Source organism: Prunus persica, chromosome G8 (genome assembly GCF_000346465.2).
Source record: "Prunus persica cultivar Lovell chromosome G8, Prunus_persica_NCBIv2, whole genome shotgun sequence".
Lineage (NCBI taxonomy): Eukaryota > Viridiplantae > Streptophyta > Magnoliopsida > Rosales > Rosaceae > Prunus > Prunus persica.
The window spans coordinates 19185743-19213456 of NC_034016.1; the positions used below are offsets into that span (position 1 = coordinate 19185743).

At 37.4% G+C, this 27714-nt stretch overlaps 6 protein-coding genes across 12 annotated transcripts; 1 reads left to right on the forward strand and 5 right to left on the reverse strand.

Annotated features, from left to right (window-relative positions):
- LOC18766656 (protein SULFUR DEFICIENCY-INDUCED 1) lies at positions 166-3061 on the reverse strand. Its single transcript, XM_007201779.2, has 3 exons — positions 2803-3061; positions 925-1293; positions 166-840 (listed from the first exon to the last, which is right to left on the reverse strand). Exons 1-3 carry the CDS (start codon positions 2914-2916, stop codon positions 439-441), a joined length of 885 nt encoding a protein of 294 aa, XP_007201841.1. The 5' UTR covers positions 2917-3061; the 3' UTR covers positions 166-438.
- On the reverse strand, positions 6264-9982 carry LOC18767426 (glycine-rich cell wall structural protein 1.8). Its single transcript, XM_007201756.2, has 8 exons — positions 9658-9982; positions 8331-8411; positions 8139-8227; positions 7948-8022; positions 7681-7784; positions 7447-7590; positions 7258-7320; positions 6264-6993 (listed from the first exon to the last, which is right to left on the reverse strand). The coding sequence occupies exons 1-8, from the start codon at positions 9778-9780 to the stop codon at positions 6584-6586; spliced, it is 1089 nt and encodes a 362-aa protein (XP_007201818.2). The 5' UTR covers positions 9781-9982; the 3' UTR covers positions 6264-6583.
- On the reverse strand, positions 11134-13843 carry LOC18768036 (F-box/kelch-repeat protein At3g24760). Of its 3 annotated transcripts, XR_002269498.1 has the most exons (3): positions 12445-13843; positions 12238-12337; positions 11134-11524 (listed from the first exon to the last, which is right to left on the reverse strand). XR_002269498.1 is itself a non-coding variant. In XM_007199872.2 (2 exons), exon 1 carries the CDS (start codon positions 13619-13621, stop codon positions 12467-12469), a length of 1155 nt encoding a protein of 384 aa, XP_007199934.1. In that variant the 5' UTR covers positions 13622-13841; the 3' UTR covers positions 11134-11524; positions 12445-12466. The 3 variants fall into 3 exon arrangements, 1 of the variants encoding a protein (XP_007199934.1); XR_002269497.1 differs by having other exon boundaries at positions 12238-13843; XM_007199872.2 differs by lacking the exon at positions 12238-12337 and having other exon boundaries at positions 12445-13841.
- On the reverse strand, positions 15856-17862 carry LOC18768361. The gene is made up of 5 exons (XM_007201333.2): positions 17527-17862; positions 17350-17434; positions 16767-17254; positions 16224-16482; positions 15856-16101 (listed from the first exon to the last, which is right to left on the reverse strand). Exons 1-5 carry the CDS (start codon positions 17530-17532, stop codon positions 16082-16084), a joined length of 858 nt encoding a protein of 285 aa, XP_007201395.2. The 5' UTR covers positions 17533-17862; the 3' UTR covers positions 15856-16081.
- Positions 19428-22995, reverse strand: LOC18767395. 5 transcript variants are annotated; one of them, XM_020553756.1, is made up of 4 exons: positions 22752-22995; positions 21804-22051; positions 20058-21212; positions 19428-19959 (listed from the first exon to the last, which is right to left on the reverse strand). In XM_020553756.1, exons 3-4 carry the CDS (start codon positions 21200-21202, stop codon positions 19824-19826), a joined length of 1281 nt encoding a protein of 426 aa, XP_020409345.1. In that variant the 5' UTR covers positions 21203-21212; positions 21804-22051; positions 22752-22995; the 3' UTR covers positions 19428-19823. The 5 variants fall into 5 exon arrangements, with proteins under 5 accessions (XP_020409345.1, XP_020409349.1, XP_020409344.1 ...); XM_020553760.1 differs by having other exon boundaries at positions 19428-19917; positions 20019-21212; positions 22752-22994; XM_020553755.1 differs by having other exon boundaries at positions 22874-22991.
- On the forward strand, positions 24155-26315 carry LOC18767352 (sm-like protein LSM5). Its single transcript, XM_020553854.1, has 4 exons — positions 24155-24489; positions 24582-24705; positions 25700-25772; positions 26034-26315. The coding sequence occupies exons 1-4, from the start codon at positions 24456-24458 to the stop codon at positions 26064-26066; spliced, it is 264 nt and encodes an 87-aa protein (XP_020409443.1). The 5' UTR covers positions 24155-24455; the 3' UTR covers positions 26067-26315.

Genomic DNA, 27714 nt, shown 5'->3' on the forward strand with positions numbered 1-27714 from the left:
TGAATCCCTTAAATAAACTTTAGAAGTCTAATCACGACAATTGAAACTAAAATGATCAAACTGCAACTTTGCCCTAACTAGAAGGATTAAAATCATATATTCTTGGTATAGGCTGTATTTTCATCCATGCATTTGTGTTTTTTTTCATATTGATTTTATTGTTGATGGTAGCAAGAGATAATTTCATTATTCCCAAATAGAACCAATAAATAATTGGTTCCCAATTCACTTTCTTCTTACTAACTTGGTTTTGTCCTACACAAATCATTTATGTACAAAAGGGACCTTATTTCTTCCTCACACAACACAAATTTTTTGTGTTTTTTTTTCTTTTTTTGGGGGCCTAAACACACAACCTATTTTAACACACCTACATATGAACAAAAGAAACATCATGAGAGGATTAGATTTTGGAGGAAAAAAATTCCCCCCAAAATATTAACATGCCACTTGATCTCTAAATTGAGAGATTTCTTCAAATATGGGGAGCCTCTTTGATCTAACTGGGCCCCCTTCATTCATCAACTGCTCAAGCCCGTTGACCAAATCATCATCTAGGCCCAATAGATCGAACGACTCAGGTGGAGGATGCATGGACCTCAGCTCCATTAGCAACTCCTCGGCTCGTTTCCTTGACCTGCTCTCATCAGAGCCCGGAAGTCTACTTTCCAAAACATCTTCAAGGACCAAACGGGCATCTTCGTACCGGCCCTGTTTGATCAGGCAAAGGCCCAAGTTACAGGCCTTGTTCGAGTCCGGGTCGATCATTTGGGCTTTCCGGTACACTACCTCCGCCATCATGAAGTTTCCCTTTTGCATATAGGCCCAGCCCAAATTGCCCTGTGAAGTTTAAATGCATCATGTTACGGTGTTGGTTCTTAATATGGTAACATAACATGTTAGATATCTGATAATGTATTGTACCAGTAATCTTGAAGTCTCTTGCGTAACCGAAACTTGAAACTTCTTTCCGTGAGAGCGCGCGGTTTTGGTGGGTCTTCCATTGAAGGCAGCTCCTTGGTATATAAGCCTTAGCTTTCTCTTGAGCAAGTCAATTTGCTCCTCAATTTTGCCACATTTCTTGTACAAGTCAATGAGGACATTGTCAAGTGAGTCTTGGGCCTGTTTAGAGCAGAGGCCTCTGAAAGACTTGACAGCTTCAATGGCTTCTCCAGTTCTGTCCAGTTGCTTCATCACTACAGCCATGTCTTTTAGGGCACTGTCTACTCTGTCTCCTGCATTTATTGCCTTCCAAAACAAAACTATTGCAGCCTCTGGATCCTTTTCGACTAGCTGAAAATTGTTGTACAAAAAAGTCAAAAACTGTGTTAGAGAAAATTCGAAAAGATAGGGCAATCCGTGGGCCTCCAAAGGCCCATTAATAAATAATAAGAAAACAAATAAAAAAACAATGAAGAACTGTCATTCTCTGCATGTTGTTGACAAGTGGGCCAACACTAAATAGAAAGACTGCGTCATATATAAGCAATTTTTCTTTCTTTTTCCGCCCAAGGATTTAGATCCAACATCCACATGGTCGTGGCCCCCTCAGCTTTAATAACACTCTAATTTTCTTTTTCGATTTTTGTTAATTATTGCAAATGAGTCCTTTTTTTTATATTTAAATTTATTGGATTGTAAATAACATTTTCGTTATAATGTTGTTATTTACAATATTGTAAAGATAAGCAGGAGGAGGGAAAATGAGTGTTACTCTTTTCTCGAATTTTTTTGTTTTTAGTAGAAGCGAATCAGTAAAGTATTAGAATATGCTTCTCCATAATTCATATCGTTGAAGTTGCGGAAAAGGTAGGCAAAAAGTAAATACTTTTATTTTGTAATGATACATCATTCATGCCTATCAACTTTGACGTTCAATAATATGCAGGCAATTAAGATCGTCCGCATTTGCAATAAGATGATTAAGTAAAGTGATTTGAATTTCTAAATTCTACCAACTTAATAATTTGAAGAAAATAATTGATAAATTAAGGTATTTAATTTTAACTACATTTTGTATTTAATTATGGCTAAAAAGTTCACGGTTGCATAGGTGAAGAGACATTATTGTGACCTAATTAACTATATTTGAGACAATGAGATCCAACTTACCACTCAACCACATATAACATATGATTATAAAAATATTTATAATTGAAAACAAATACATCCAATCACATTTAAAAAAAAAAGAAGGAGTCGATTGCATGGTTGGCATAATCACTTGAATTTGGGAAAAATAAAAGTAGGTTTGAAGTTTGAACTTCATGTTGGAGCTCTATGGTTGGTTTCTTCACAACAAAACGACCCCTAAGTCAACCATTCATCAATCCATCTTAATAAGTTCAAGAACTTTCAATCCATAAATAGATACAAAGATTTTTGCTAAGCAATAATAATCCCCATGGCAATTGGAGGAAGAAGTAGGTTTAGATATAAGCTGGCCAAAGCCAATGAGCAATGCCAAAAAGGCACGCAAAACAAAGAAGCAGAGAGAGAGAGAGAGAGAGAGAGAGAGAGAGAGGTAAATATGGATCACATAGCAAATGTTTGGTTATAATTAGCAAGAAATGATATGCATGATTGCTCCCACACACTTGAATTACACAACGAATGCGATATGCGCAGGCAGCCACAAGAAAACCCATCTATCTATGGCATAAAATTAAGCATGCAATCTAAACTCACCACACAAATATATTATATATCATGCAAAAACAACTCATGGGATTTGTTTAAAATGAACCCAAAATCCCAAAAACAGAAACAAAACCAGAAAAAGTGAGGCAAAGGGAGACCAACCTGGGCATGTTTGGCCCTAACATAAGGGCTATCACCAGAAGGAACCTTGTGAATAACATGGTAGAGATCATCTTTCTTCCCCTTTGGGCTGCTCGTCTTGGAACTGCCTTCCATTATTCTCTTAACTTCTCTCTGCCTGCCTATCAAATTAATAATCTCTGTATTTGGCTCTAATAAATTATAAATTAAAATAAAATAAAGCAAATAAAATAGGAGCTGCTGGGTCTACACTCCCTGGAAAAGGAGAAAGAGAGAAGGAGGTCCAATTTATAGAAGCAATATCAAATTTATATTTTGAAAATTATTTGGGTTTTAGAAGATGAGCATGAACATTGTGCCAAATTAAGGCTTCGTTCATCTTTGTATGCTTGTGCTCACTCAGCTGCCAATCAGCTGCCCTGCAACGTGTCGGCCGGGACACGTGTCGCTCTGTGGTTTCACGTTTCTGGGATTCCATGCCCTCCTAGTATTATTGGGGATATCCCCTCATGACTTTTTTCGTTTCTGCTAACATGATTAAATAAACGAGTACCCTACGATGTGATTAAAATCATGGGGGCGGGGGCCCCACAGAAGGTGGGGCCATAGGGTTCTTGCCACTTAGTTAGATTAATTTTTTAATTATTTTTTACTCACGCAACCACTTGACAATAATTTGTGTCCTGTTGGTTTGGGATAATCGATCATGTAACTTTTTAAAAGAAGATCATTAGTAAAATTGAGCCCAACCTATGAACTATAGATGGGTTTGGTTTACCTAAAATAAACATAAATTCTTGCCTGTCTTATCTCAATTTTCAAGTGAATTCGGACAAGATTATGGTAGAAACTTTGTTAATAAAAAATATCATTCGCGTATAATTTTGCGTACAATGTGACGTAAACTACAATAAGAAATAACTTAAGTAAGATATATAAAAGGAGAATAACTAGAGTAATAGGTCAATTAGGATTTATATAGTGACCGTGTCATTTTTAATTCAATTTCGAATTTATTTACACAAATGATTTAAAGTTTTAGAGATATCTTTTTAATTTTAATTACTATACATATCGACAAGGTGAACCATTCATTCTAAAGGGTGCTCTTGATTCTTGTGGCCAAGTTTTATTTTATGGTAACCTTAGATGTCACATGCCATCACTTTAGATAGAAAGTGACCATCGAGAAATGTCATCTCTTTTTTGGACAAAATTCATGTGAGAGAGAGAGAGAGAGAGAGAGAGAGAGAGAGAGAGAGAGAGGGAGTAGAGCAGTTTTTGGGATTGATGAACCAAGATATTTTACCTAATCCATTGTTAATGTATGTCTACAATTAACTAAGCCAAATACATTTCATTCTACGTCTAGATTAAGAAATAAATAGGTGTTTTAGAAAAGAAGAAAAAAAAAAAGAAGATTTAGAAGACGTCGGTTTGTAGTTCGTACGGGTGAACCTGACCCTTAAAGCAGATCGATACAGTTGAGGCATGTTTGAACCAGCTTGGATTATTGGGAGCTTGAGATTTCTTACCTGGAGGCAGCTAAGAAGCAGCCCAAGGATGTGATACGTATCTTCTGAGCACTAAATTTTGTTGCTACTTTTAATAAGTTAAAAAAGATATCCATAGAAGCACTTTGAAAGTAAGCATGTAATGTCGTCATGAAAGTGGAAGAGAGTGTGTGTGCTGTGGCAAAAGATGAACCTGGACATGATTCATGGCCTTGTGAAAAAAAGTGCTTCCAAATAAGTTGATGTATATACAAGTCAAAATTTAGGGTCAAAATTTCATTGTTTGTTTCTAGTTCAACCCTGATACATCTATATCAGCACCCACTTATGGCATTTGATTGTTATGCTTGATTATATTTGGAAACTTCCCATAGGAATAGAAATTAATAGAGTTGAACATTTCTTTGCATTGGGTTGAAACTTCAATCTCATTCAATGCGCGTACCGAGTAGAAGAAACGAAAGACAATATGGTTACGTTATTGATCTTAATGTAACATAGTATCTTTCAATCTTAAATGAATTACCTTTTTTTTAATGGCATAACCTTAATCTTCAAATGTTTATACTTAATTCAGAGCAGTGCTTGGTTGCTTCTATAAATAATCTAGAAATTAGGTAAACTAAGGACTAATTATATTGATGTGTAAGAGCTCAGAGAATTAAAAAAAAAAAAAAAGAGAGTAAGAAATGTAACTCCCACGGGCCTACCTATCTTGAATTTTTCTGTCAATCTTAATCATTATATATAAAATTGAAATGAGGTGTAACGTATGTTACGTAAGTCATACTAGTACTACCATGTGTTTGTGTCTTTTCCTAGATGTGTCTACAAACACATGATTGTTATAACGGGGTTGTCTCTCTAAACTCAAACCCAATTGGTGGTTGGTTCATTAAGGCCCAAAACAAAATGGTTTGAAGTCTTCGTCTGAGATATCTCATACTTCAAATTACCTCAATTTATGGCTCTATTCTCGTTTATCATGTCATTAGTCTAATCCCATGCCTAAAAATTAACTGTACCTTAAAACTTGTGAGTTAATTAAAGTGATCATGAGAGTAGAAAAGTGACTTAGAATTAGTCTTAAAACTTGCGGGTTAGTTCAAGTGATCATGACGAGTAGAAAAGTGGATTAGAATTAGGCTTAAGTGAGTGAGCAATCTGCTTCCAGAATAACCGTATTTCTCAATTAACGCTCTTTTAATTATTCGTTATCTGTTTTAAATATTTTTTATTTAAAAATAAGATAGAAGTATATATGTTTCAAATCTTAAAGGTGAGAAACAACTTTTAAGATGGTTGCAATTTTACAATTGAGTTGCATTTTAACAATAAATTCCCACCTGCCATGTGACAAATCAGCACCCAATCTGTACATGGATGGAGGAAAGAGAATGAAAAGTTTCATCTCGTACATGGATGGAGCATCGTAGTCGACCACCAGCGAGCTTAGCTTTATCCCATAGTTTATCCGTGATAAGGTTCTTTTTACCTATTTGGGAAGCCCCGTTTAAACTTATTTGCAAAGGCAAACAACCACCAATTTACAAAAGGACAGATTTGCTGGCTTCTCAAAACATTGGAAGACTCAAAGTGTATGTTGTCAATGTCCATTTTCGCAGGCAAGTTTGGAACGCGTCTCAACAATTAGGAGTTAGAGACAAACCTTAAACCAGCAAGAGACCAAGTCACCAAAGTTGCTGACTTTTCTACAAATAGAACAAATTTTGAAATATCACCAGAAACCGATGTGCCATATTTTTACATCATTTTCAAATCCCAATTGACCAAGAGCAAGAGACAGCAAATGAAGGAAAGAAAAACGAAATTTAGTATGAAATGTTCCAGTATTGGTCTATGTCCTGGTCATGTCACTTCTTCCCAAGTTAATACCTGGTCACTCCACATTTCCCCCTTTTTTTTCCTACTTGCATTATACATTTGAAGAAAATGGGAGGAGAGTAATGGTTTTTAAAGAAATAAAGATATATTGCAAGGAAGCTCTAGATACAATATTGGCAGAAACAAATGGTGAAAAGAATTACAGCAAATACTAAACCGAGCATTTTCTTCACTTGGCTAAATGCAAAACCCAAAAACAAGCCTGCCCATATCCACAAAATATAATGCAAGAGGCAAACATCAAAATAGAAACACTGTTAACAACGCCAAATATTGTAAGGCCACCGCATTTCACGCTATTGAAACAGTATTCTGATAAACCGCACCCTCATAGGCCAAAGGCATGCATGTAGCTGAAGCAAAAAATATCACCAACTTTAGATTTATGCTTGGTTTGCACCACCCCTCGTGCGCCCGCCCATCCGTCCTCGCCCACGGCCATACCCTCTTCCCCCTCCACCTCTGCCTTTTTCATAACCACCAGTACCTCTTTCATATACTCCAGCACCTCCTCTTTCATATCCACCAGCACCTCCTCTTTCATATCCACCAGCACCTCTTTCATATCCTCCAGCACCTCCTCTTTCATACCCACCAGAACCTCCTCCTCTTTCATACCCACCAGCACCATTTCCTCTTTCATACCCACCAGCACCTCCTCTTTCATTCCCACCAGCACCTCCTCTTTCATAGCCACCAGCACCTCCTCTTTCATAGCCACCAGCACCACCCCTTTCATAACCACCCGCACCCCGTTCATAGCCACCAGCACCCCTTTCATAGCCACCAGCACCTATATGAATATCAAAGGCTTGAAACAATTAGTCCATAACAGCATACGCAACAAACACACACATGCACCATAACAAATTCATATCCAAAGTACACATCTTCAAGGGTAAAGTGTGTATGTCCCCAGATCAACCATTATATGGATACCATTCAACAATTGAATGCACACACAAAGACACCAAAGCTTAAGAAAAAAGGGGAAAACAAAAACAAAATGATCCACAGGGTATTTTCCTTGTATAGGCAATTAAAGAAGCAAACTTACCACGATTACCCCAACCTCTGACACGTCCTCCACCTCTTCCCCGGTTTGAATATCCACCATTATCTATCAGAAAAATGGTGCAAGTCAAGAGCAGCTTTATCTTAATGTAAAATATATATATAAGCACTTAATAAAACCATGATAAAGAACTAATACCGTAAAATGATTATGTGATTCCATTTATTGTACCTTGATAGTTTACATAACCACCTTGATGGTTTCCATATCCACCTTGATAGTTACCATATCCACCTTGATAGTTGCCGTATCCTCCACCCCTGCCCCAATTCCGCCCTCTCCCTCTACCACGTCCACGACCTCGGCCATATGAATCTAAGAACCAAATCAATGAAACATATTAAAAGTTGAAAAGATGAACCATGCTTAAAAATGAGCTTTTTGACAAGTTGTCGTCAGCATCACCTTCATTGACAGCATTGTATGAAGCCCGCGCTTGTTTTGGTTGCTGCTGCTGTTGGTAATTGGGCTGTGACTTTGATTGTTCAGCAACATATGGAGCTTGATACCTATGGAAAGGGGACACGCCAAAAAGATTAAAGTTAAAGGAACCAGAAAAAGAACGAGAAACACTTTCCATAAGCTCAATATTATGCATATTTAGCAGAAGAATTTTATACTTATCCATAAGAAGCAATCTTGGTAGAGTTCTTAAAATATTTCAGAACTTACCCAGGAGAGCTTGTGTTTAGCTCCTTGATTGATAATGTGATTGAAATCATTGAGACATGACGAGTCGTCTCCACACTGCAACATATATTAATACATGCACGTTGAATCAGCAGAAAAGAAAAATACAATACCCATAAAATATATCTATATATACAAAACTGGACAGTGAAATTTTACGATCAGAAACTTACGATTCAAGACCCTCTTCAATAGGTTCCCATACATCAGTTATGCTTACAGAGCTGATGGCAGTATCTTGATGCAACGAGGGAATCCTTTTCTGTTTAAAGACAGAAATGACTGGTTAGTTGTGCACTGGTGAGAGAGGGAAAGGAGGGGGGGGTGGATGGGATATGGAAGGAGATATGTTTCAGGATAACAACCTTTATAATTTCAGCAATGGCCACTGTCTTGCTGATTGCCTGTCCCATTGCTTTCAAGACAATCTCAATTACTTGCTTATCCTAAGGAAAAATGTCATAAACCATAAAACATCAGCTCATAAATTCAGATGGAAGGATAAAGGAATCACCAATACCACAAATACAAACAATTCAGACAAAATTTCATAAATAAGACACTTGTTTTATAACACTAGGATTTTGGGGTGAAATCTGTGAGAGAAAAAAAATCGGAGTAAGAGAGAAAGTTACCCTTAGAATTCCTAGAACATAACAAAAACAAAATAACAACAAACATACAAAGAGACCATAATAAGGAAAACTCAAGCTTAATATATTTCAAGCACAAAGTGGTATGATTTCTTGCCCATCCTCTGAATGAAAAACAATAATAATGATATGAGTATATTATGGAACATTCTTTATAATTTAACCATTATTCGTATCATGTCAACCCATTCCAACGAAACAATACCAAACAAGTAATGCCCAAGAATCAGAGATATATACAGAATCCATAGAAAGACTGACACCTGGATCAAATACAGGGGTTAACCAAATATGGACTTTCGTCATAGTAAAGTCTTATATCTTCAGCAACCACATGTTTAGAACATTGTTATTGCTTCTCAAAGCCCCGTTGAACTCACGGGTATAAATTGGTCTATATCTCAAATGACATAACATATCACGCAAACATGTACATGAGACAACTGCTATAGAGTCCCAAAGCTTCGCATACCACTGATTGTTTGGTAAATTGAATTCTTGACACAAACATGGAAACTAAGACCTCCTCATTGAAGTTTACAGTCCAATTTTGATGTAAATAGTTTATCATTGGAATTCCTAAAGCACTAACACTGTCCGATTTTGCAGTCAAACCGTAACTGCTAGCATCTTTGTGAACCACACGAAGGCACAACTATGAAAGACCTTCGTCGTAAATACAACGAAAACTTAGCCAAGGCCATCAAAGGAAAAACCAACTAAATCTACATTATCCATGTGTCTTCCATAACAAAAACCAGGAAACCCAAAAAGGAGTCTACAGAACATTCATATTATCACCTGAACATGATTTGCAATATGAACAACCAGGACCGGTGAAAACAACACACACAAAAGAAAATCGGTGAAAATCCCATCAATATCAGAAGCAAAAACGACCCAATAAACCAAACAGAGAAAAGCCATTACCAAAAATACACATGCAAAAGCGAAACAAACAATAGCAAAAACAAATAATGAATCAAAGCATCAAAATAAAAAACTGGGAATGGAAGATCAAAGAGAGGAGGAGAAAAACCTGAAGCAGAGTGGTAGCGTAGCTGATGTAGTTTCTGATAGCACCTTGGGTAGTGATACGGATCTCGTTGACGTTGATGGGCACCGCGGTCTTCACCTTCTCGACCCTCTGGAACTTGTCCATGGCTTTTGGGTTTTGGATTTGGGAGAGCGAAGGTGTTGTTGGTCTGGAGATGAGAAAACCCTAAAACCCTAGAGGAAGGAGCGCGAGTGAGAGAAGTGAGGAGAGGAGAGAGTGAGAAAATGAAGCGGTTAAAAAAGACGCGAAATTCGCCAAAAACCTAAAACCTCACACACCCAATCAAAACCCGTGCCCTTTTGTGCAGCGTATATAGCTCCAACCAACCCAATTGGATTTTCGCTGTTTTTATTTTTCGTGACAGAATAAAAATTTATAGAAGTTACAGACCAACGCCCAGGATTGAGTAGCGTACGTGTTCCTGCTCACCATATGGCTCCACGTGTCACTCCAGTGTATTTCTTTGGGTTTTTTTTTCTTTTGCTGGTGGCCGAAATGGAAAAGAATTAGAAAAAAAAAACCCTAATAAGGAAATTATGTATGGTATTCATTACTGGTTACATGAATATTGGACTTTGACTAGTTCATCTATTTTAATTTTTTTTTTAAAGAGAATTATTTATGTTGTTCTCGTCATTCAGGTATAGGTTATGCGACTACAAGCTTGCCTTTAATGGGCAACTGCTCATAAATACGCTTACATTATTGTTGAAGGAAGTTTTAAAATATTGCAGAAATTCAATACTTTGGCGACATGACTCATTATCAGATGTCGCATCTATATATAACATCTCTTATTATATTGGCATGTATTTTCTTTAATCCAACAACTGGTAATGAGTGCACCTAGATGGCATGTACACTCCAATTGGCAAGTATTGTGGTAGATGTGACAATAAGGTAAGGTAATGGCTATTCGATATCACGTAGTAAACTTTAGATAGAATATATCATTGTTTTTAAATACAAGCGATAATCTAATCACAAGACCATTTGTTTGCAAGTTAAAACCGTTTTTCACTGGTTTAAACATATCCTTTTTTATATTGGAATTTGTTTTGTGTGGTAAAATCATGGTGTAATCAATTATTTATTTTCTGGGTCATGATGATTTGGTCAAGTGTCAAAGTATAAATGTTTTCACTAAAATTTTGTTCTTTATTGACTTCTGAGAAAGTGATCAACGACTGTACTTCGCTTAGGGAGTAAGATTATAAAAAGTATGAATGATTCTCCAATAGGGTGTGGTACTATTAATCTCATGGGCTGGCAATAACATGGCGAGCGCAAATAACGTACTCCGATACCGTTGAATATTTTTGTTGGGTACAAAAATAATGCAGGGCCAAAAGGCCCAAAACAAAACATCACTCAAAATCTCAACAGGCCTGCAATCTTCTATCGAGAAAGGCAGAACAAGGCTAGGGTCCCTGAGATATTACTGCATACAGTCTTGAATATGTACAAAAATTAATTCCCCGGGTAGCATAAATTACCAACTTAAAAGTACAAACTGTTTCTTTGAAGCCAAAAATTATCAACTTACAAAATGTTTACCAAACATCAGATCATTGACGTCAAATGATAACACAAACAATAAGAGTACTTACTATACAGATGCTACGAAATTAAGCAGAATAATACAAGGGGTCAGGATGTCTTTAACCGGGACGGACGAGAAGGTAGATAAACGTCAATGATTTAATTTGCTCGTCTGTTGTATAGAAGCTTTTTAAACATCATCTACACAAGGGACAAGAAGATGCTAGGCGATATAAAAGGACCACCATCCAGCATTATCTACACATTTGAAACATGCTCTTTTTTCTTGGCCAAGTAACCCAGCTATCTGCGTTGTGTCAAGCAAGTTGCAGGCAACGAAATGTTAGTACGCATCATTAGCATCCTGTTCTTATAGTCAGAGAAGGGGCCATGCATTTAAGTTGTTTGTTGTCAATGCACATGCCGTTCCAAATCGGGGAGCACATATGCCATCCATAGAGTTGATATGCAATATATGATTGGAGGCCTCAAATCTCCAAAAGGTAATTGGTTTACATGAAATGATCAACCACTGAAACTTACGTACCTTAAGGGGCACAGAAGTGTGGCAAACTAAGATGTAAAAAGGCAGAAAATGGACTAACTAGTCTTGCCACCTTAATAATACAAGCAGTGCCACAAACACACAATAGCACATATGGTAGATAGATAACATGAGAATCTCAGATCATTAAATCTCTCAACTGGCCAATCTCAGCTCAATATGTAATGTTCTAAAAATCCATGTAAAAGGGGCTGTGTTTTCTATTCGATGAATGTTCATAATTCATGGCCATAAAAATTGCAACCCAATACGCACATTGAGCAGCATTAACTGCATAGCCTGTTTATACCATGCTTTCCACTCAAAACTACCATTAACATTAATTTATCTGGCCTAAACTAAGTCACCTAGAGTTAGGGCCACATGAGCCCCAAACTTATTGGCTTTTTCAGTACGTACACTGCCACAAAATTTGTGATTGAGATTTGGGTGTGTTTAGGATTGAGATTACTTACGAAAATTTTCCGTGAAAGATGGAGCAAATTCAATAAGGAACCATTGTAGCTAAGCAAATCCTACTGAACAATTCAAACCCACCAAGAACAGCCTTACAAACTGCAATTCCAAACTCGAAAAATCTCACACTAATGCCAAGCAGACAGAGTAACACAAACCAAAAAGCTATAAATGAACAAGAAAACAGAACATGAATGAATTCATACCAAGAAATTGAGGAAGCAAATATCAGTCAAACATGGGCTGCAAAGGAACAACAACATCTCCTCCTCCTTCACTCTGAAGAATACTATGAAGCGAAACTGTGGACGAAAAGCTAACAACTTTATGGAACTTATTAACAGGGGAAGGCAATTGGGGCACTTTCCTCCATCTACACTTCCCATCCTCACTGCTAATCTCACAGATACAAGCTGGGTACTTTTTGTGATACTCCTCATTGAACACGTATATCAGATTGCCCAACCCCACGCATTTCAAGCTTGCAAACTTGTCTTCTTCATCCCCATCGAACAACCCATACAACAAGTCATGAGGCATGATCGCAATCTCGCTGAACTCCATGGTGGCCTCCTCGATCTTCCACAAATTGAAGGAGGACCCAAGGGGGCCGTTGCAGATTCCAGCTAGAACGAGCCGGTCCATGCAGGAAATCAAGAAGGAGAAGACGACCCCGGGTGGGCGGAGGGTCTGGACCTCGCTCCAGAGATGGGTGTGGAGATCAAATGAGGAAATGAAGCAGGAGTAGATGCCGAAGACGTAGAACCGGCGCTTGAAGAGGGCCGATGAGAGAGACTGGGACGAGTTGCCGGAGCGGAAATCGGCGGGGAGAGGAGGGCAGAGGAGCCAAGAATCGGAATTGGGATTGTAAATCTCCACAGCCAAACGGTCCTCGATGTCGACCAAATTGCCGATGAAGCGGACGCCGCCGACGACGATGAAGCTTGGCGGAGACGACGAGCCAGAGTCGAAGACGCCGACAAGGGGGTTGATGCGGGAGAAGCGGAGAGGGGAGGTGGAGTGCGAATGGCGCTTGAGGATTGGGGAGAAGGTGAAGAATGGGGCGGTGATGAGGAAGAAGCCATCGACGCCGAGGAAGGAGGAGGACTGGGAAGGGAAGGTGGGGGAGGGAAGGCGGAACCAGAGATTGGAGACTGGGTCGAAGGCGAAGGACTGGTTGAAGTTGGAGGATGTGTTGTGGATGCCGTAGAGGAAGAACCAGGGGTATTTCTGGGATTGGGTGGAGAGCTGGGAGAAGGTGGAGGAGGAGATGATGGAGTGCCAGAGCTTGCATACGGTGGAGGCGCGGATGAGGGTTGGGATTGGGAGGTAGGAGAAGATGAGCTCTGTGACGTCTGAGCTGAGGTTGCTCATGGCTGTCATTTTGGGATTTGGGTTTGTTGCAGACAGGGTCAGAGAGAAGGAGAGAAGGAGAGAAGGAGAGAGAAGAAGGCAGGTGGGGGCGAGGAACCGAGGAAATGGGTAAGGGAGAGGGATAAAAGTTGGGGAGGTGGTTGGAGTTTGACTTTGACACGGAGTGTGTGAATTCCCTCCATCGTCATCCACTACACCCGCGCTAGTCACTCCACTCCGCTATTGTTTATTTTCGGGAAAAAGTCACTTTTGGTCTGGTTTTATTATTGTATTTTCAAATCCGATTAATTGAAGGACATGTTACAAATTTTGTTAAAATCTCTCCAATTTCGTTATAAACCGCATAGAATAATACTAGTCTTATCATATTTTTATACTACAATATTATATCATATGGTATGGAAATTTATGTGTATATACCACATCAGCTAATTAATGTGATTAATATTTTTTTATTAAAATATATTTCATTGATTTAATTGATGTGATATATGATATGGATATGTCATATCCTATGGTATGAAAATATGAGATAAAAATGTGATAAGCATAGCATCACTATTCTGTAAAATCTCATATGCCAAACGTAATGAAATAGAAAGGATTTTGACAAAATTTTGAATTGCTCATATTTAAAATTACAATGATAAAGTTTATCAAATTGAAACTACGATAATTAAACTGATAAACCGACATACTACAAGGACTCAAAGTGACTTTTGTGCAAAGACCTACTAGTGTAGTGATTTGAAACAATTGCTCTTTCAAAAAATATCATGAGTTCGAGTCTCATCATCCGTGTAATGAATTTGAGTTTAACATTTATTGTCTTTTCGCAATGTGACTTTTTGTCTTTACTTTCTTGGTTTTTAATATAGAAACGTGACAAAAATATTGCTGCAAAATTATAAAGATGAAAAATAAGGTAAAGGTTGGAATGCATATAATTAGTAATGTTGGTGGGTTGGTGGCCCTTGATATAAGAAAGTTTTATTGGGGGCATGTTAATATGAATGGATGATTATATACTAGCGTAGCGTGTGAGCAATTGTGGAGTGATTTGGTAAAAGAACATTTCTACTTAGTATGCTATGTTTAGATAAATAACATATATTTTTGGAAGGAGACAAGACAAGACTCACCAAATCACAACACATAAGACAAGGCAATGCTTAATCACTCCAATTCAGATTAATTAAAAAAAGCCACGTAATTAATTATATCCCAAAACTTTAGGATCCTTTTTTTATTTTGGGTGTGGAAGTGAAGTTTGGGAGCTCAAGAATTGTAGTTGAGAATGTTGGGTTGGTTTATACAAAGTATATTGCAGTGGGTGAGTGTAGCACATTTTGGTTGCTCATCCCATGATGTCGCTTCCATTCCAAGTACAACAATTGTGACCTATTTTTTGAATTATTCTATCTTGTAGGGACTTGGAAATTATCTACTTTATGATTTCAATGAGTGTTGAATATATACGCAAAGTCTGATCGTTATCTTCATCCTTTTTGCAAAAAGGACAATCAATTTTATCAAATTCAAACACGACCCACTAATTTATATAATCTCTGTCCTTTTATTTTTGAAATTTTTTATGACTACACTTTTTTTTGTTGATAAAAGAGTTTAGTATTTAGGAATTCGAACTCGGATACAAAGTGTAGAGTACATCCATTTTAGCCACCTTTAGTAAAACTCATATCTGCTTGATGACTAATAATAATTGTGAAGTTCAAAATAATAATAATTGTGTGCTTCATATAGCAACATTGCAAAATAACATATGTTCAATAGACCGCTGGAGTATTGGCCCAAACCCAATACTACGAGCCTGCGGCCCATCCTCCTAACCTATGTATTTTATCCAATGAACATTAATCTTTTTTTCTTTTTCTTTCTTTCTTGATTTGTTTCAAGAATCAAATGCCAAAACCATAAATTAGTTTTAAGCAGGATGCAAAGAGAATGTGGAGGAAAGTGACAGGGAAGATTGATAAACTGGGACAAAACTCAAGAATATAATGATGGAGGATTATTTTAACAATGTTATGAAAATAACAAAACTTAGTATAATCTCAAAATACCAAACCCACCACACAAATTGTTGTAAGATTTGGAAACTTTTAATAATTTTTGGGTAACACTTCAAAATCAGTTTGACAAGTAAGCTTGTGGAGAAGCAGGCTTCCTAATTTTCATGTGGGAAAGAAAGAGTTTGCAGATGCAGATATTGAGGCCACACATTGAGAAGGAAAACTGTTGGTTAGATTATGAATTTATTGATGTAGGCCACATTCATTAAGAAGGATCATATAAACACTCTTTACTTGTATTGATTTTGCTTTTCAGTCCTTAATCTTTCACAAAATTTAAAATCTTCAATCCATATTACTATGATACAGTCACTAAGCAAGAGCAAGCAGTTGATCTATGCAACCCTTGGAGAACAATTCTTAGACTTGATGGTCTTCATAGCTCTAGCACCACAACTGTCCAAGCAAAAAAAATAATGTCAGGGTTAGTTGAATAGATTTTTAGCAACTTAAACTTCAAGCAAACAGAAAATAAATGTTGATTAGTAGGAGAGACTCTAGGAGGAAGCATGTCTTACATTCTGAGTCTGAGGTGATCCAGTTCCCTTTCCTTGGAGCCCGATCAGGGTCTTGACACTTTGTTGAATTCAAAGCCTGGTTAATGATCATGATTTGATCATTTTTCAATGAAGATGCCGTTGAAATTGATGTGTAGGCAGAGGAAGTGGTGGAGCAGCTTTCCAAATCCCATCTAAAGCTGATCTTCGGCGAATCGTTGCTAAGTTGATCATCATCTGGTACTGCCTTCAGAGTTCCACGGTTTCGAAATTGCATAACCTGAATGGAACAGCATCATTTTAAGCCCACAAGTCAGCAACTAGGAAATTTTAACTTCAGGGTTATGAAACTCCATCTAAAGCTGATATTGCTAAATTTTGTATAATTTAGCCTAACTAGAAAGCATGCAACTTTCTCGGTTTTCCCTTTAGAATTGACAACATTCACATTTTACAGTTTTACTTCAAATCTAGTTACATTTAATTTCGATCATTTATGGCTAGCGAATATCACAGCAATTAAAAAAAGACTCATAATGTTTAGGAAAGAAAAAAGATTAGTACCTTTCGAGCAATAAATTTTCCTCCCCTCTCTGATTTTGCAGCAGCAGCCCATCTCAATAGCTCCTTCATTCTTGACATGGTTTTGGTTTTGTCTCCCTTAACCCTTTCTTTCTTTTCTGATGTGCCACATTGTTCATTTGTGTTCGTTGAGGTTGTTAATGTTGAATCTGTCACCGGTAACACCTTGTTGCCTACATTTGCCGAATCTGCCTTGGTACTAATTCCCAGACCTCTTGCAATATCTTCCTTCTTCATCTTCATGGATTGAATCCAACGCTGCCTAGCCTGCCTTCTATTTATGCTACCAAGTCTCTTTAACTGAAGAGTGCTATAAAAGCAAGCCTTTGCCACATCCTTTCGACGTAGAAAGGCAAGTGGCTTGAACTTCTTACTACCTGATTTTCTCTCTTCAATTCCTTTGAATTTCCAATACACACCAACACCGCCACACTTAAAGACAATTATGTAATTTGGTTTAGCTTCTTGATCTGAAATCAACATAAAAAGTACATAAGTCAAAACATGGTCTTAATATAATGGTTCGGAAAAATTGGATGTGAAAAGTTGAAGTTTGATCTCTTACCATTAGTTGTTGCTTTCTTGTTGATAGAACCAGAAGTGTCTTCCCTTGCTTGTCCATTTGTAGCCCTAAAGAGCCATTGAAAAATCTGCTGTGTTATAAGTCATCAAGAGAGACATCAGTTTTGATTCAGATGCAAGCTAAGCATTTGTTTGACTAAAAATATTTACACTGTTTTACCTGCATGATTATGCTTGTGTTTAGAGCCTCCTTTATATAGTGGTGTGAATGTGAAGAGTGAGAAGCAGATGACTGTGTTTTGGTCAAATGGACAGCACAGAGAGATCTACCTATGCTGTCTGCATGCTCCCAAGATTCCTGTCTAGCCTTTGAGACCTATGGAAGAAGAAGACAAAGGAAATTGAAGTGAATCTAAGAAAAACAGTGAGACAACTAAGCAGTGAGTGGGGAAGGATTGGCTTGAGATTCTTTGTAACATGGGGAAAATATATATATAAGATGATAATGTGGTGGGTATTAAGTAAGAGATTTGATTTAATAAAGAACCAAAATGTGCTTAGCCCTGGTGGCATTTCTTTTAGCCATACACTTGTTTGTCTCTGGTTCATCAATCCCATTGGTCCCCTTGGGTACATATACATATGGTCCTGCAGATTTACTTGGGTGTGAAAAGCAATAATCTACTAAACTGAGTTGTGGAGCAAGGGGCTTGTAGCTTAAGTGGTTAAGAGTTTTTACTCCTGCACCTAAAGTCCTAGGTTTTAATTCCTCCCTCCCTCAATATCACTTGTATTAAAAAAAAGAAAGCTGGGTATTGGAAGTTGAGGGTAAAAATGAATCTGAAGACATTGTTGGACAAGCATATTGCAGTTTAGATAAGTTGATCCTGGCAAGCAGGACCAATTATTGCAAGGTTTTATTAACATAATAATATTATGAGCTACAATACAAGCCCTTGCAACTTGACTCCCAAGCAGGAGGGCACAAATTGGATTATATATTCAGATCTGTATTAAACATTAAAATGACATAAAACAAAAAAGAAAGAGGTAGGAGGAGTTGGAAGAGCCATGTTCCCTAACAGATAAGAAAATAGAAATGCAGATTCATAAAAAGTTGTCACAAAGCAAGAAAAATGGTCATCTCTGATTGTCAAGTTTCTTACTATTTTCTGTATTTTGGCCAGTTGGGGAAGATTTAATTATGACAAAATATATATATTGCTACATTTCCAGGCAATTCTCTCTTTGTCTCCACATATATATAATATTGAACTTACAGGTTGGTTGAGCATGTGGAGGAGGAGATATTTTAGGCCTGGGGATGTCGTCTTAAGTGTTACTGCTTGCAAGCATGAAAAAAGACTTCTTGTGCTCTCACATGGGGATGAATAGAAATCATATGCAGATATGCTCTGATAACTATATTTTAATTACTATGTAAAAACCAAATTAGAGGCCTAAGTTGTCGAGCTTTTGTTTGCGTCTCAGCTTCTCCGCCCTCTCATTTTCATTGGGTTCTGATAGAAATTTGTAGCCCTCCATAATTTGTGGCTGCAACTGCGTATGCAATTCAGACTGATCTTGGCCGTTGAATGAGCCAATGATCAAGGGTTGAGATTGGGGGAACTATACTTGTTATGCAAGTCTTGACACTGTCAGTTGAGATGGAAGCAGCTGGGTCTTTGATGAAGACTCAGATGAAGGAAAGGTGATGTGCCTAATGCTCCTCTTAGCTTTTGATTTTATTCTGGTGCCCCATTTGGTATTACTGGGAAGGAATTAGTTGCTCTCATCAAAACCTTTCGCTGTTTTCTCATTCATTTCTGCTTGGCTCTCTTGGTTGTAATCTCATCCACGTTCTCTCTTGGATGATCTGCTTCTGGTTTCCATGCCGATATATTGTACTTGTGTTCAAAATGACGTCGTCGGCAATGGCCATTCTCATCTCTCATTTTGTAGAATTACCTGGAAAAATGAAATCAACAACATGCAGCTTTTCCCTTTTTGAGTGCTTTCAACATCCGCACTGGGGTGATTAAGTTCCCAAGTGGACAATCTTTACATGAGAATCAAAGCTTGACATTTTCCATACAACACAAAATGAGAATGCAAACTGGCTCAATTGGAATGTTAGCCAAAGTATCAAACTTTGAGATCTTCACACTTTTATTCAAACTCAAATTTCATTGTTCCATAAACCTTTATACATTTTAACACAAACAATTCGCATAAAATAAACACAAACAATCATAATAGTATTTTATTAACAAACAAAGAGATGAACTGACATCAACTACATAGTTATATGATACAAATGCAGAATAGCAAGAACAATGCATCAACCATGGATGAGGCTCAACTTGTGCCGGCAGCCTCTACCTACTTTAAAGAGAGGACTTGGCCTGCTTGAAGAGAACATAAGCTCATTTCTCCCATCGATAAAGAGAACATGGGCTCGATAGAATCCCCTTCAAATTAGCACCACCATTGTCCCTATGATCATCATGATCCTTTTCAACGCTCTTCCAAGTTCCAACAAGCTGATGGGGTTCTCAAACTGCAGTTCTTAGGGCAGTTGGTCTTGTCTGACGAGCAGTTACTGCAGTAACTGGAACAACAATGGTGCCAGATGGGGTCAACCAAAGGCAATCTGATATACAATCCAACAAAACAGAAATCAATTTTCTTTCAAGAAAACATAAATTTTACCAGATAAAAGACCCCTCTCATGGTCGATCTTCATCCGACCTTGAACGTGTCAAACGCCTACGCCTTCTGGGGATCGGAGACAAATCTCTGTGATTTAGTATAGGCAAATTCTCATCATCATCATCCTCATCATCTACCTCGTCATCCTGAAGACCCAACAAATTCTCACCCCAAAGAAACCGGCGTTCAGATAAAGCACCTGAACGCCGATGCCTTGTCCAAGCCCTTGATCGAGCCCTTTGTTCCCCAGCACGGTCAACTGAGCCAATCATCTGAAACAAAAACAGAGTAGTCCACCAAGGTCCATTAGCTTCACCTGCACCACTTTCCCCTCCCCCTGCTAGTCTATCTCCATTTTCAATAACATAGTCCCCAACCACAACAGCACCTGGGATGGCTGAATGAATAGCACTCACAACATCACCAAATTCTCTTTGGTGCTCAAGGTGTTGCCAGGCTCGTTCTCTAGATGGGTCAATGTCGGAGGGTCGAGTGGTTGGGTGAACTCTTCTGGCATGCCGGCGCAACTCCTGGTAGTTACCAGAAAATGAGCATGATTCACGAGAGCAACTTCGCTTCTTCAGGTTAAGATACTTTCTGACATCTTCTACAACCTCCCATCCAAGAATGGCTCCTCGGCACAAAGGGCATTTCAAGCTCAGTTTTGAATCTGGTGAATTCTCCCCATCCAACTCATCATGCTCAACCCTTTCCTGAAATGACTCGGAATCAGCCACTTCCAGAACACCTTCTGTTTGTGCTTCTAAAGGCCTATTTAGATCTTGAATAATATGTCCTTGTGGAGGTCCAGATAAATTAACAGATATTAGAGTATTGCTTTCAATCAGATTGTGAGTTTCATTAGCTTCATTTGACTCTGTCCTCAAAGGGATGTTCAGATCAGAAATATTATGAGAATCAGAATGGTTTACAGGTAAAGAACTGGGTAGAGTTGGACTGTTCCTAGTATTTTCCCTCAGCTTTTTAAAACGGTCCAGGCAATTTGAATGCCTGTAACTTGTATCACAAATATAAGATCTGCAACCCTTCTCATGCGAGCTGCAAAGGAGGAGAACTGCATTATGTGGATGGTCCATGCAGATAGGGCATGTAACCGCATCCAGTTCTTTGTAAAGAGCACGAATATCTGAATCAGTTTCTATTCTTCGTTTCACACCAGCCATCTTGCATACACTGTTCGATTTACTCAGCAAGTTGAATTTATCAGGACACAAGAACTATCATGCATAACTCAATGTTCATCAATTACATTAAAGGGGGGAAAACACTATGGTCATGTTGCAGACAGCAGAAATTTATTCCTCTTATCACATAAGACAATAGAAGCATATATTGGGTACAAATGTTTTATGGTACAAACCTTGGTATAATGTTTCACATTATCCCTTCCCCATACACTCTAAAATATGTCTTTAGGAATCACAAGTACTAATACCATTTTGAACGACTGTCAAATTCAGTTTGACAAGGAGGAAAATAAGAAACTACTCAAAGTCTATATAGCTAACAATGTACCAAAGAAAAACCAACCACGTTTGAAGTTTCTAAGAGAAGGTACAAAGTAAGTCTAATACAAAAGAACTGTCAGCTCCTGTTAACAGTTTATGAAATTATTACTGCCAAAACTGATACCTTTATTCTCAACAACTTAAGATTATGGCAAATCAGAATAATTAAATATCAAGATGAAGAGCTCGAATAAAAACACATTATTTGAAACAGATAAAAAAATATAAAGAATCATTGAACTAGATATACACTTACCAAAACGCAAAGCTCTAAATAAGTTCCCTACTGGAGCTTCTGATCTCTATTGCGTTACCAACTGAAAAATACTGAATCTTTACTTGACTTTAATAGAAATCACAATGCAACCACTCTAACAATGCTCCAAAATGTGAGATAAATAATGCAGCAAATGGACAGCAGTACAGAACTTGAAGTGATAGATTTCTTGATTAAATATATAACGACTACTTCTCAGGCCAACAGATCACCAGTGAGACTGAGACCTGCAGTTATACCACAAGACATAATTGATGTCATGTCCACAAAATCGTAATCCAATCATTGTATTATTCAGCGACGGTTAGATGCAATATCATTAGAAAGAGCATGCTTGTATACATGCCTCAGACCAGATTAATATTGAACTGACATTTCAAAAACCTTTAAAAGCGCTGCAGAGAAAATGAAAACCCCGATATCTTTTTAAACCTTACCCAACATCTTATAATCGTTAACAGTAACCCACCTACCCAAAAGCATGATCAGATCATGAAAAATGATTTGCTCACATCACCACCTAAATATCTTACACTGATTCTAATGCTGTTCAGATATTCTAAAAGGGCTTACACTCATCCGGCCCTTTTCATATACAAAACATACACAAAATTGCACAAGTTACCAAAAAATCTAAACCAGAAACCCAAATAGGAATCAAATAGACGGCAACCCAAGGCCATCTCCAAACCTTAAATCCAAAGGAAATTAAGCATAGCTAAACAGAGATTGAGCATTGCACTGGGTAGGGATCAATATGGTCAAAGTACAAATCTTTACCCGATCAAAATCAATTATCTAAACCCACAGATAAACCCCACATCGCATCCAAACCCTACCCATAACTCTACCACTATTCCGATTCAGATCATCAACGGATTAAGAAAAAACAAAACAGGCATTAAATTCAGGTTTTTAGAAAAATACCCAAGAATCCATTAACAAGCGAATTCAACAAGGACCAAACCCGATCAAATTCACAACAATAATTAGATCAACATGAACAATTTACTGGAAATTGAACACAATCAAAGTAGGCGAGGATTTACAAGAGAAACAGAAGTGATTGAATTCGTCCTTGAATTTGGTGTGGGGTGAGAGATTGCGTGAAGAAATCGCTGTGTGTGAGATAGAAAATAGAAATTTGGGAAATTGTGAGAAAACGTCACATGAATTTTGGTATTTATAATGCGTTTTGGAAAATGGAGGGTAACTACTAACCAGCGGCTCTTGCAACCGCCATGATGGAGCGGTCAAGACTGCCTTTGCCTGTCCATGACACGTGGCGCAAATCAAGTGGTTGTCGGGCCCACGGGCAGGTTCATTCGGTGTTAGCATGCGTTTTGATTTTGCATCCATAATGTCGTTCATTGGACGCTTATTTGTCACCACAATTATATTGTAATCTGTATTAATAAAATTGGATGAAATGGATCATGCATTGTATTGTGTATTTTATTGAGTGCAAGCAACATTGTTTGTGCAAACTATCTTTCTATTATCGTATAAGTTTGACTCTAAACCTCCAATTTTCTATCATTTGCTTAATTCATGTCACTTATTAGACTTAAAACATTGTTTGATTGGTTTGCTTTTCATTCTATCCAAATTTTATTTTCCTTCAAAGTATCTCAAAATTTGAGATACTAATTGTAATCGGGGTTAGGAGGAGTTGGAATCCGAATTTTCATTAAAGGGTTTTGTGAGTTCATCACAATGTAATCGCATTATTTTATTTTATTTTATTTTTTTTAGACACAATCACCTTAAATTTTGAGATACTTTAAAGTAGTGTCATTTATCGTTTCACCATTCAAGTTACATGTTATCTTTATAAAAATAAAAAATAAAAAAATTGGAAATTGGAAAGAGAAAAAAATCATAGGTGCTAAAACATCCGAAGGCTATAATATATCCTCTAAAAACAGATCCTAAATACATTTGTCTAATCTAAAATCATCGATAAATGTAACATATAGTCATTAACGCATAAACCCTAATGCTTTTGGTATCTCTATACTTTCCGTGAGGTATAACCTAATGTAATTCTAATGAATTTGTCCACGTAATTAAAATGTGACATGTGATGTGAACCCTTCTTATTATTCAAGTGTTCCATTTTAGTACAAATCTTCTTTCGCCAAAATACTCTAAAAACACTTGTCATGATTTGGGCCCTTGCCAAGGACAAGCCACCAATAATTCCTTGGTCCAATGTTGAAAGAATGACAAGGAACATATCAATCACGTATTGGGTCCTTTAACAAAATCAAAATTTCCATTACATAAATCTAAAAAAAGTAGTTAAGAGTGTAGATTATGTATCCCAGATTTTAAATTCGATTTCTCCCTTTTTAATATCGCTTGTATTAAAAAACGCAAATACCAACCCTCAATTGCGGCCCATTTTAGAAGCACAAAATACAAATCACATCATCCATAGAACACCCAATGCAAAGCACATAAAGGTAAATATGAAAAGCACTGAGGGTATTTTGGCCTTTTGAAATCTGGTACACTTATAAACACACTACCGAGTATCCAGCCCGAGTTCCCGACTCACAGTGACAGACTGGGATTGCCGCCAACTCGTTCGCTATCGCAGCCAAAGTTTTCTGCTTCCAAATTCCAATGGCCAACAATCCCTCACAGCTACTCCCATCAGGTTTGCCCCGCTCTGTTTCTTTTTCTACTGTCTCGTATTTACTCGAGAAAATTAAGCGGAAATTTTAAGGTGTTTGGGTGGAAAATTCGCAGAGTTGATCGACCGGTGCATAGGGTCGAAGATATGGGTGATAATGAAGGGAGACAAGGAGCTTGTCGGGACTCTGAGGGGATTTGATGTCTACGTCAACATGGTTCTAGAAGACGTCACTGAATAGTGTGGCTCCCTCCTTAATTCTATTGCATTCATGTAGCATGAAACCCTAAAATTTGGGATTTTACTCGCTTTTGCTACAAGATTGAATCTTTGAGTTTGTAAATGCTTCAACTGTCAGATTGAACAATGGGAAAGTTTAAGTATTGGGTCTTGATGTTCGTACGGGCTTTAGGATTGTCATGCAACTCTCCTTTAATAGTGCATAGTTCTTTCAGGTTTGAAGCAGCAGAAGTTTATATGTCGTTAGGGTAGGAATTTTAGTGATAGGCAATTTTTCAGTGGCTTGGAAAATTTGATTTGTCTTTGTTATTCTTTCAGTTAACAGTGTAATAATGCAGGACAGCCGCTAGAGCTTCCATTCCCAGTTATATACAATGGGAACTAGGGTTTTCTTATTTTGAAAGGTTAGGTTTAGGTTTGGTGGTAGAGCACATTATGAATAACTGATTAGTTTGTATGTTACAATGTCACAGTTGAAACATGGAGTTGGGATTTTCGGTAGGGATCAGTTGAAACATAAATTTATGTTAGATGGATAAAGCTGACAAATTTATAGAATAAACTTGGAGTTGGGATTTTCAATAAGGATCATCATTTGAAACATGACTTTATATTGAATTGATAAAGCTGACAAAGCTATATAATTGTTTTAAGCTATAGTTGTAGGAAATATCGTAATTAAACATTATGTTGATTACTAGTTGTTTTGACAAGGTAGATAGAACCTTCCCCTCTAGCCTCATGTTTTCTGGTCATCGTACCTTTTCTTTGCATCTTGCTTATTTTCCTTAGTCTTATCATACTGTAATATCTTGGGATCAGAAGAGATGAAAAACTGAACTGGGATATCTCTGGTATACAGAGTGTTTGTATATATAATCAATTTAGACATTTTTAGTTTGCATTAGTCATTCACTCTATTATTGCATTGTTAGTCCACTTATATTATACTTGCTAATATTGAATATCTTTTCTATTTCTCTCTTTATATCAGTGAGATTACTCCTGAAGGAAGACGTATAACCAAGCTTGATCAGATATTGCTCAACGGAAACAACATTGCCATTGTAAGTTAGACATGTTGGTCTGTATTTTGCCTGCACTTTATTTTCCATTGGAAGTAAGACATATTGGTCTTTGTTTGTCAAGTTTTCTACTGCACTTTTTGCGGCCCTTTTTTCTCGCCTTAAGTGCTTTAAACTACCTGGTGTAAAGCTTTTGGTGGTTGGTTCTTGGCTTTTGCAACAGAAGCTAGAGCCAGCATAAAACAAAGATGAGAGATGTTCAAATTATCTTAATCAATTTTCCAATATTTGTGCACAATGCAGCTGGTCCCTGGCGGCTCACCTGAACCGGAATGAGAGTGCAGTGGAACATCCACACTCTGTTATTGAATATTTGCAATTTATGCGGTTTGTAGGAGATTGTTTCCATTTTTCTCCACCTAGCACTTTTGTTGTTTTTAGGAGGTGACAAGGTTGTAGGATATGGTAGAGAAACTTTTACTAAATGATGTATTATGTTCCTTGAAATTGAAAGTGGTATTAAATACTAAGCTACAGTGTTTTTCTGTGTCATTCGAAAGAAAGATTATAATTTTTATTTATTTATTTACTACGCAAATGAAATATATATCATATGCAGAGGGCATGTCCGGGCTTTTCCGTTGTAACATGCAAGTAACATTTATCAGTCTTCCATGCTATAACAAATTTGTGCTTATAATTCACTGATTATTATGTGTCATCGCTGTGGTTTTGAAGCTGAGTGATTTTGGCTGTTCATGAATTACACAATCATCAACCCAGAAAAGTCAAAATCGAAAAAGAGTGCAAATTGTTAGTTTAAGGCCAGAAAAAGAGAGAAAAAACTAGACACACCAAGCGAGTAATTAGAACACCTACTCACATTAAAACTATGGTACAACAGAAAGCCAGAGAAATGGCAAAACATTTGCATGTGTTATGTGTAATCACCTGTACTAGAATTAGAACAGAGGACAACTTTTACACTACAGTACTAGCTGGTGATCACAATCTTCTTCTTCTAATTCTTGGACTTTGGTGGTGGTTTAGGCTTCTTGTTGGTTTTGAAAAGAGAAGAAAGAAATTGGACTAAATCATTAAAAATGATTCTCTTCACTGATCTCCCTTTTGCTGGAATTACACTAGCAGGAGGAGAAGCAGCTGCTTTTGGTTTGAAGCAATATGGCTGCTGCTGATCACTCTTCTTGTTCAGGTTCAAGTTCAAGTTCAAGTCCTTTCCTCCTTTGGAATTAATCTTCATTGCTCTACTCTGTCTCTCTGTGTCTTTGTGTCTCTGTGTCTGTCTGCTGTCTGTCTGTGATCAGTGAGTGTGTGTTTGATTGAGCTTTTTGAATGGTGGAGGGTTTAAATAAAGAAGGCAATGCAGTTGGGTGGGAGAAAGAGTGGGGAGGAATATATGGAAAGTGTTGAAAGGAAGACTAGGTTTTTTGTGTGTTGTGGCACCCTGGTGCTTCTTGGTAATGTTTTGGACGTCATCGACGCAAAGTCCTAAGAATTTAACGCGTTTAGCCTCCCCCACCACCCAAACGCGTTTACCCATGGCATGTCCCCAACACCCTCGTCTCTCCAAACCTCTCTAACGTGATAATTCTCTGTTGTATATGGTACCTCACATCACATCTTAGAATAGAGTAATGCTACACTTATCATATTTTTATCTCACATTTTTATACCACATGATGTGGCATGTCCATATTATATGTCACATCAATTAAATCAATGAAGTGTATTTTAATTAAGACAATTAGAAAAATAAATACTGGAATAAATCATTAAAGAAAAGAAAATATTAAATAATTTTAATTGACGTGGCTGTCCACCTCATTTGTCACATAAGATGGTATAGGGATGTGGTATACAAATGTGGTAAGAGTAGCATTATTCCTTAGAATATATCTTATTTTTATATACAATGCGAGAGTCTAAATTACGCATTTAATATAATTTACATAAAGAGAAATCA

Coding starts and splice junctions, on each gene's coding strand:
- LOC18766656 (XM_007201779.2), bottom strand. CDS start 2,916: ATGGAAGGCAGTTCCAAGACGAGCAGCCCAAAGGGGAAGAAAGATGAT. Junction 1,294..2,802: donor TTAGGGCCAAACATGCCCAG/GTTGGTCTCCCT, acceptor AACAATTTTCAG/CTAGTCGAAAAGGATCCAGA. Junction 841..924: donor AAGAGACTTCAAGATTACTG/GTACAATACATT, acceptor TAAACTTCACAG/GGCAATTTGGGCTGGGCCTA.
- LOC18767426 (XM_007201756.2), bottom strand. CDS start 9,780: ATGGACAAGTTCCAGAGGGTCGAGAAGGTGAAGACCGCGGTGCCCATC. Junction 8,023..8,138: donor ATTGAAGAGGGTCTTGAATC/GTAAGTTTCTGA, acceptor TATATGTTGCAG/TGTGGAGACGACTCGTCATG. Junction 7,591..7,680: donor ATACAATGCTGTCAATGAAG/GTGATGCTGACG, acceptor TTTGGTTCTTAG/ATTCATATGGCCGAGGTCGT.
- LOC18768036 (XM_007199872.2), bottom strand. CDS start 13,621: ATGACAGCCATGAGCAACCTCAGCTCAGACGTCACAGAGCTCATCTTC.
- LOC18768361 (XM_007201333.2), bottom strand. Junction 16,483..16,766: donor GAAAATTTATTGCTCGAAAG/GTACTAATCTTT, acceptor TGTTCCATTCAG/GTTATGCAATTTCGAAACCG. Junction 16,102..16,223: donor GATCACCTCAGACTCAGAAT/GTAAGACATGCT, acceptor TTGCTTGGACAG/TTGTGGTGCTAGAGCTATGA.
- LOC18767395 (XM_020553756.1), bottom strand. CDS start 21,202: ATGGCTGGTGTGAAACGAAGAATAGAAACTGATTCAGATATTCGTGCT. Junction 19,960..20,057: donor AGGCGTTTGACACGTTCAAG/GTCGGATGAAGA, acceptor ATTGTATATCAG/ATTGCCTTTGGTTGACCCCA.
- LOC18767352 (XM_020553854.1), top strand. CDS start 24,456: ATGGCCAACAATCCCTCACAGCTACTCCCATCAG. Junction 24,490..24,581: donor CTCACAGCTACTCCCATCAG/GTTTGCCCCGCT, acceptor GAAAATTCGCAG/AGTTGATCGACCGGTGCATA. Junction 25,773..26,033: donor ACGGAAACAACATTGCCATT/GTAAGTTAGACA, acceptor TGCACAATGCAG/CTGGTCCCTGGCGGCTCACC.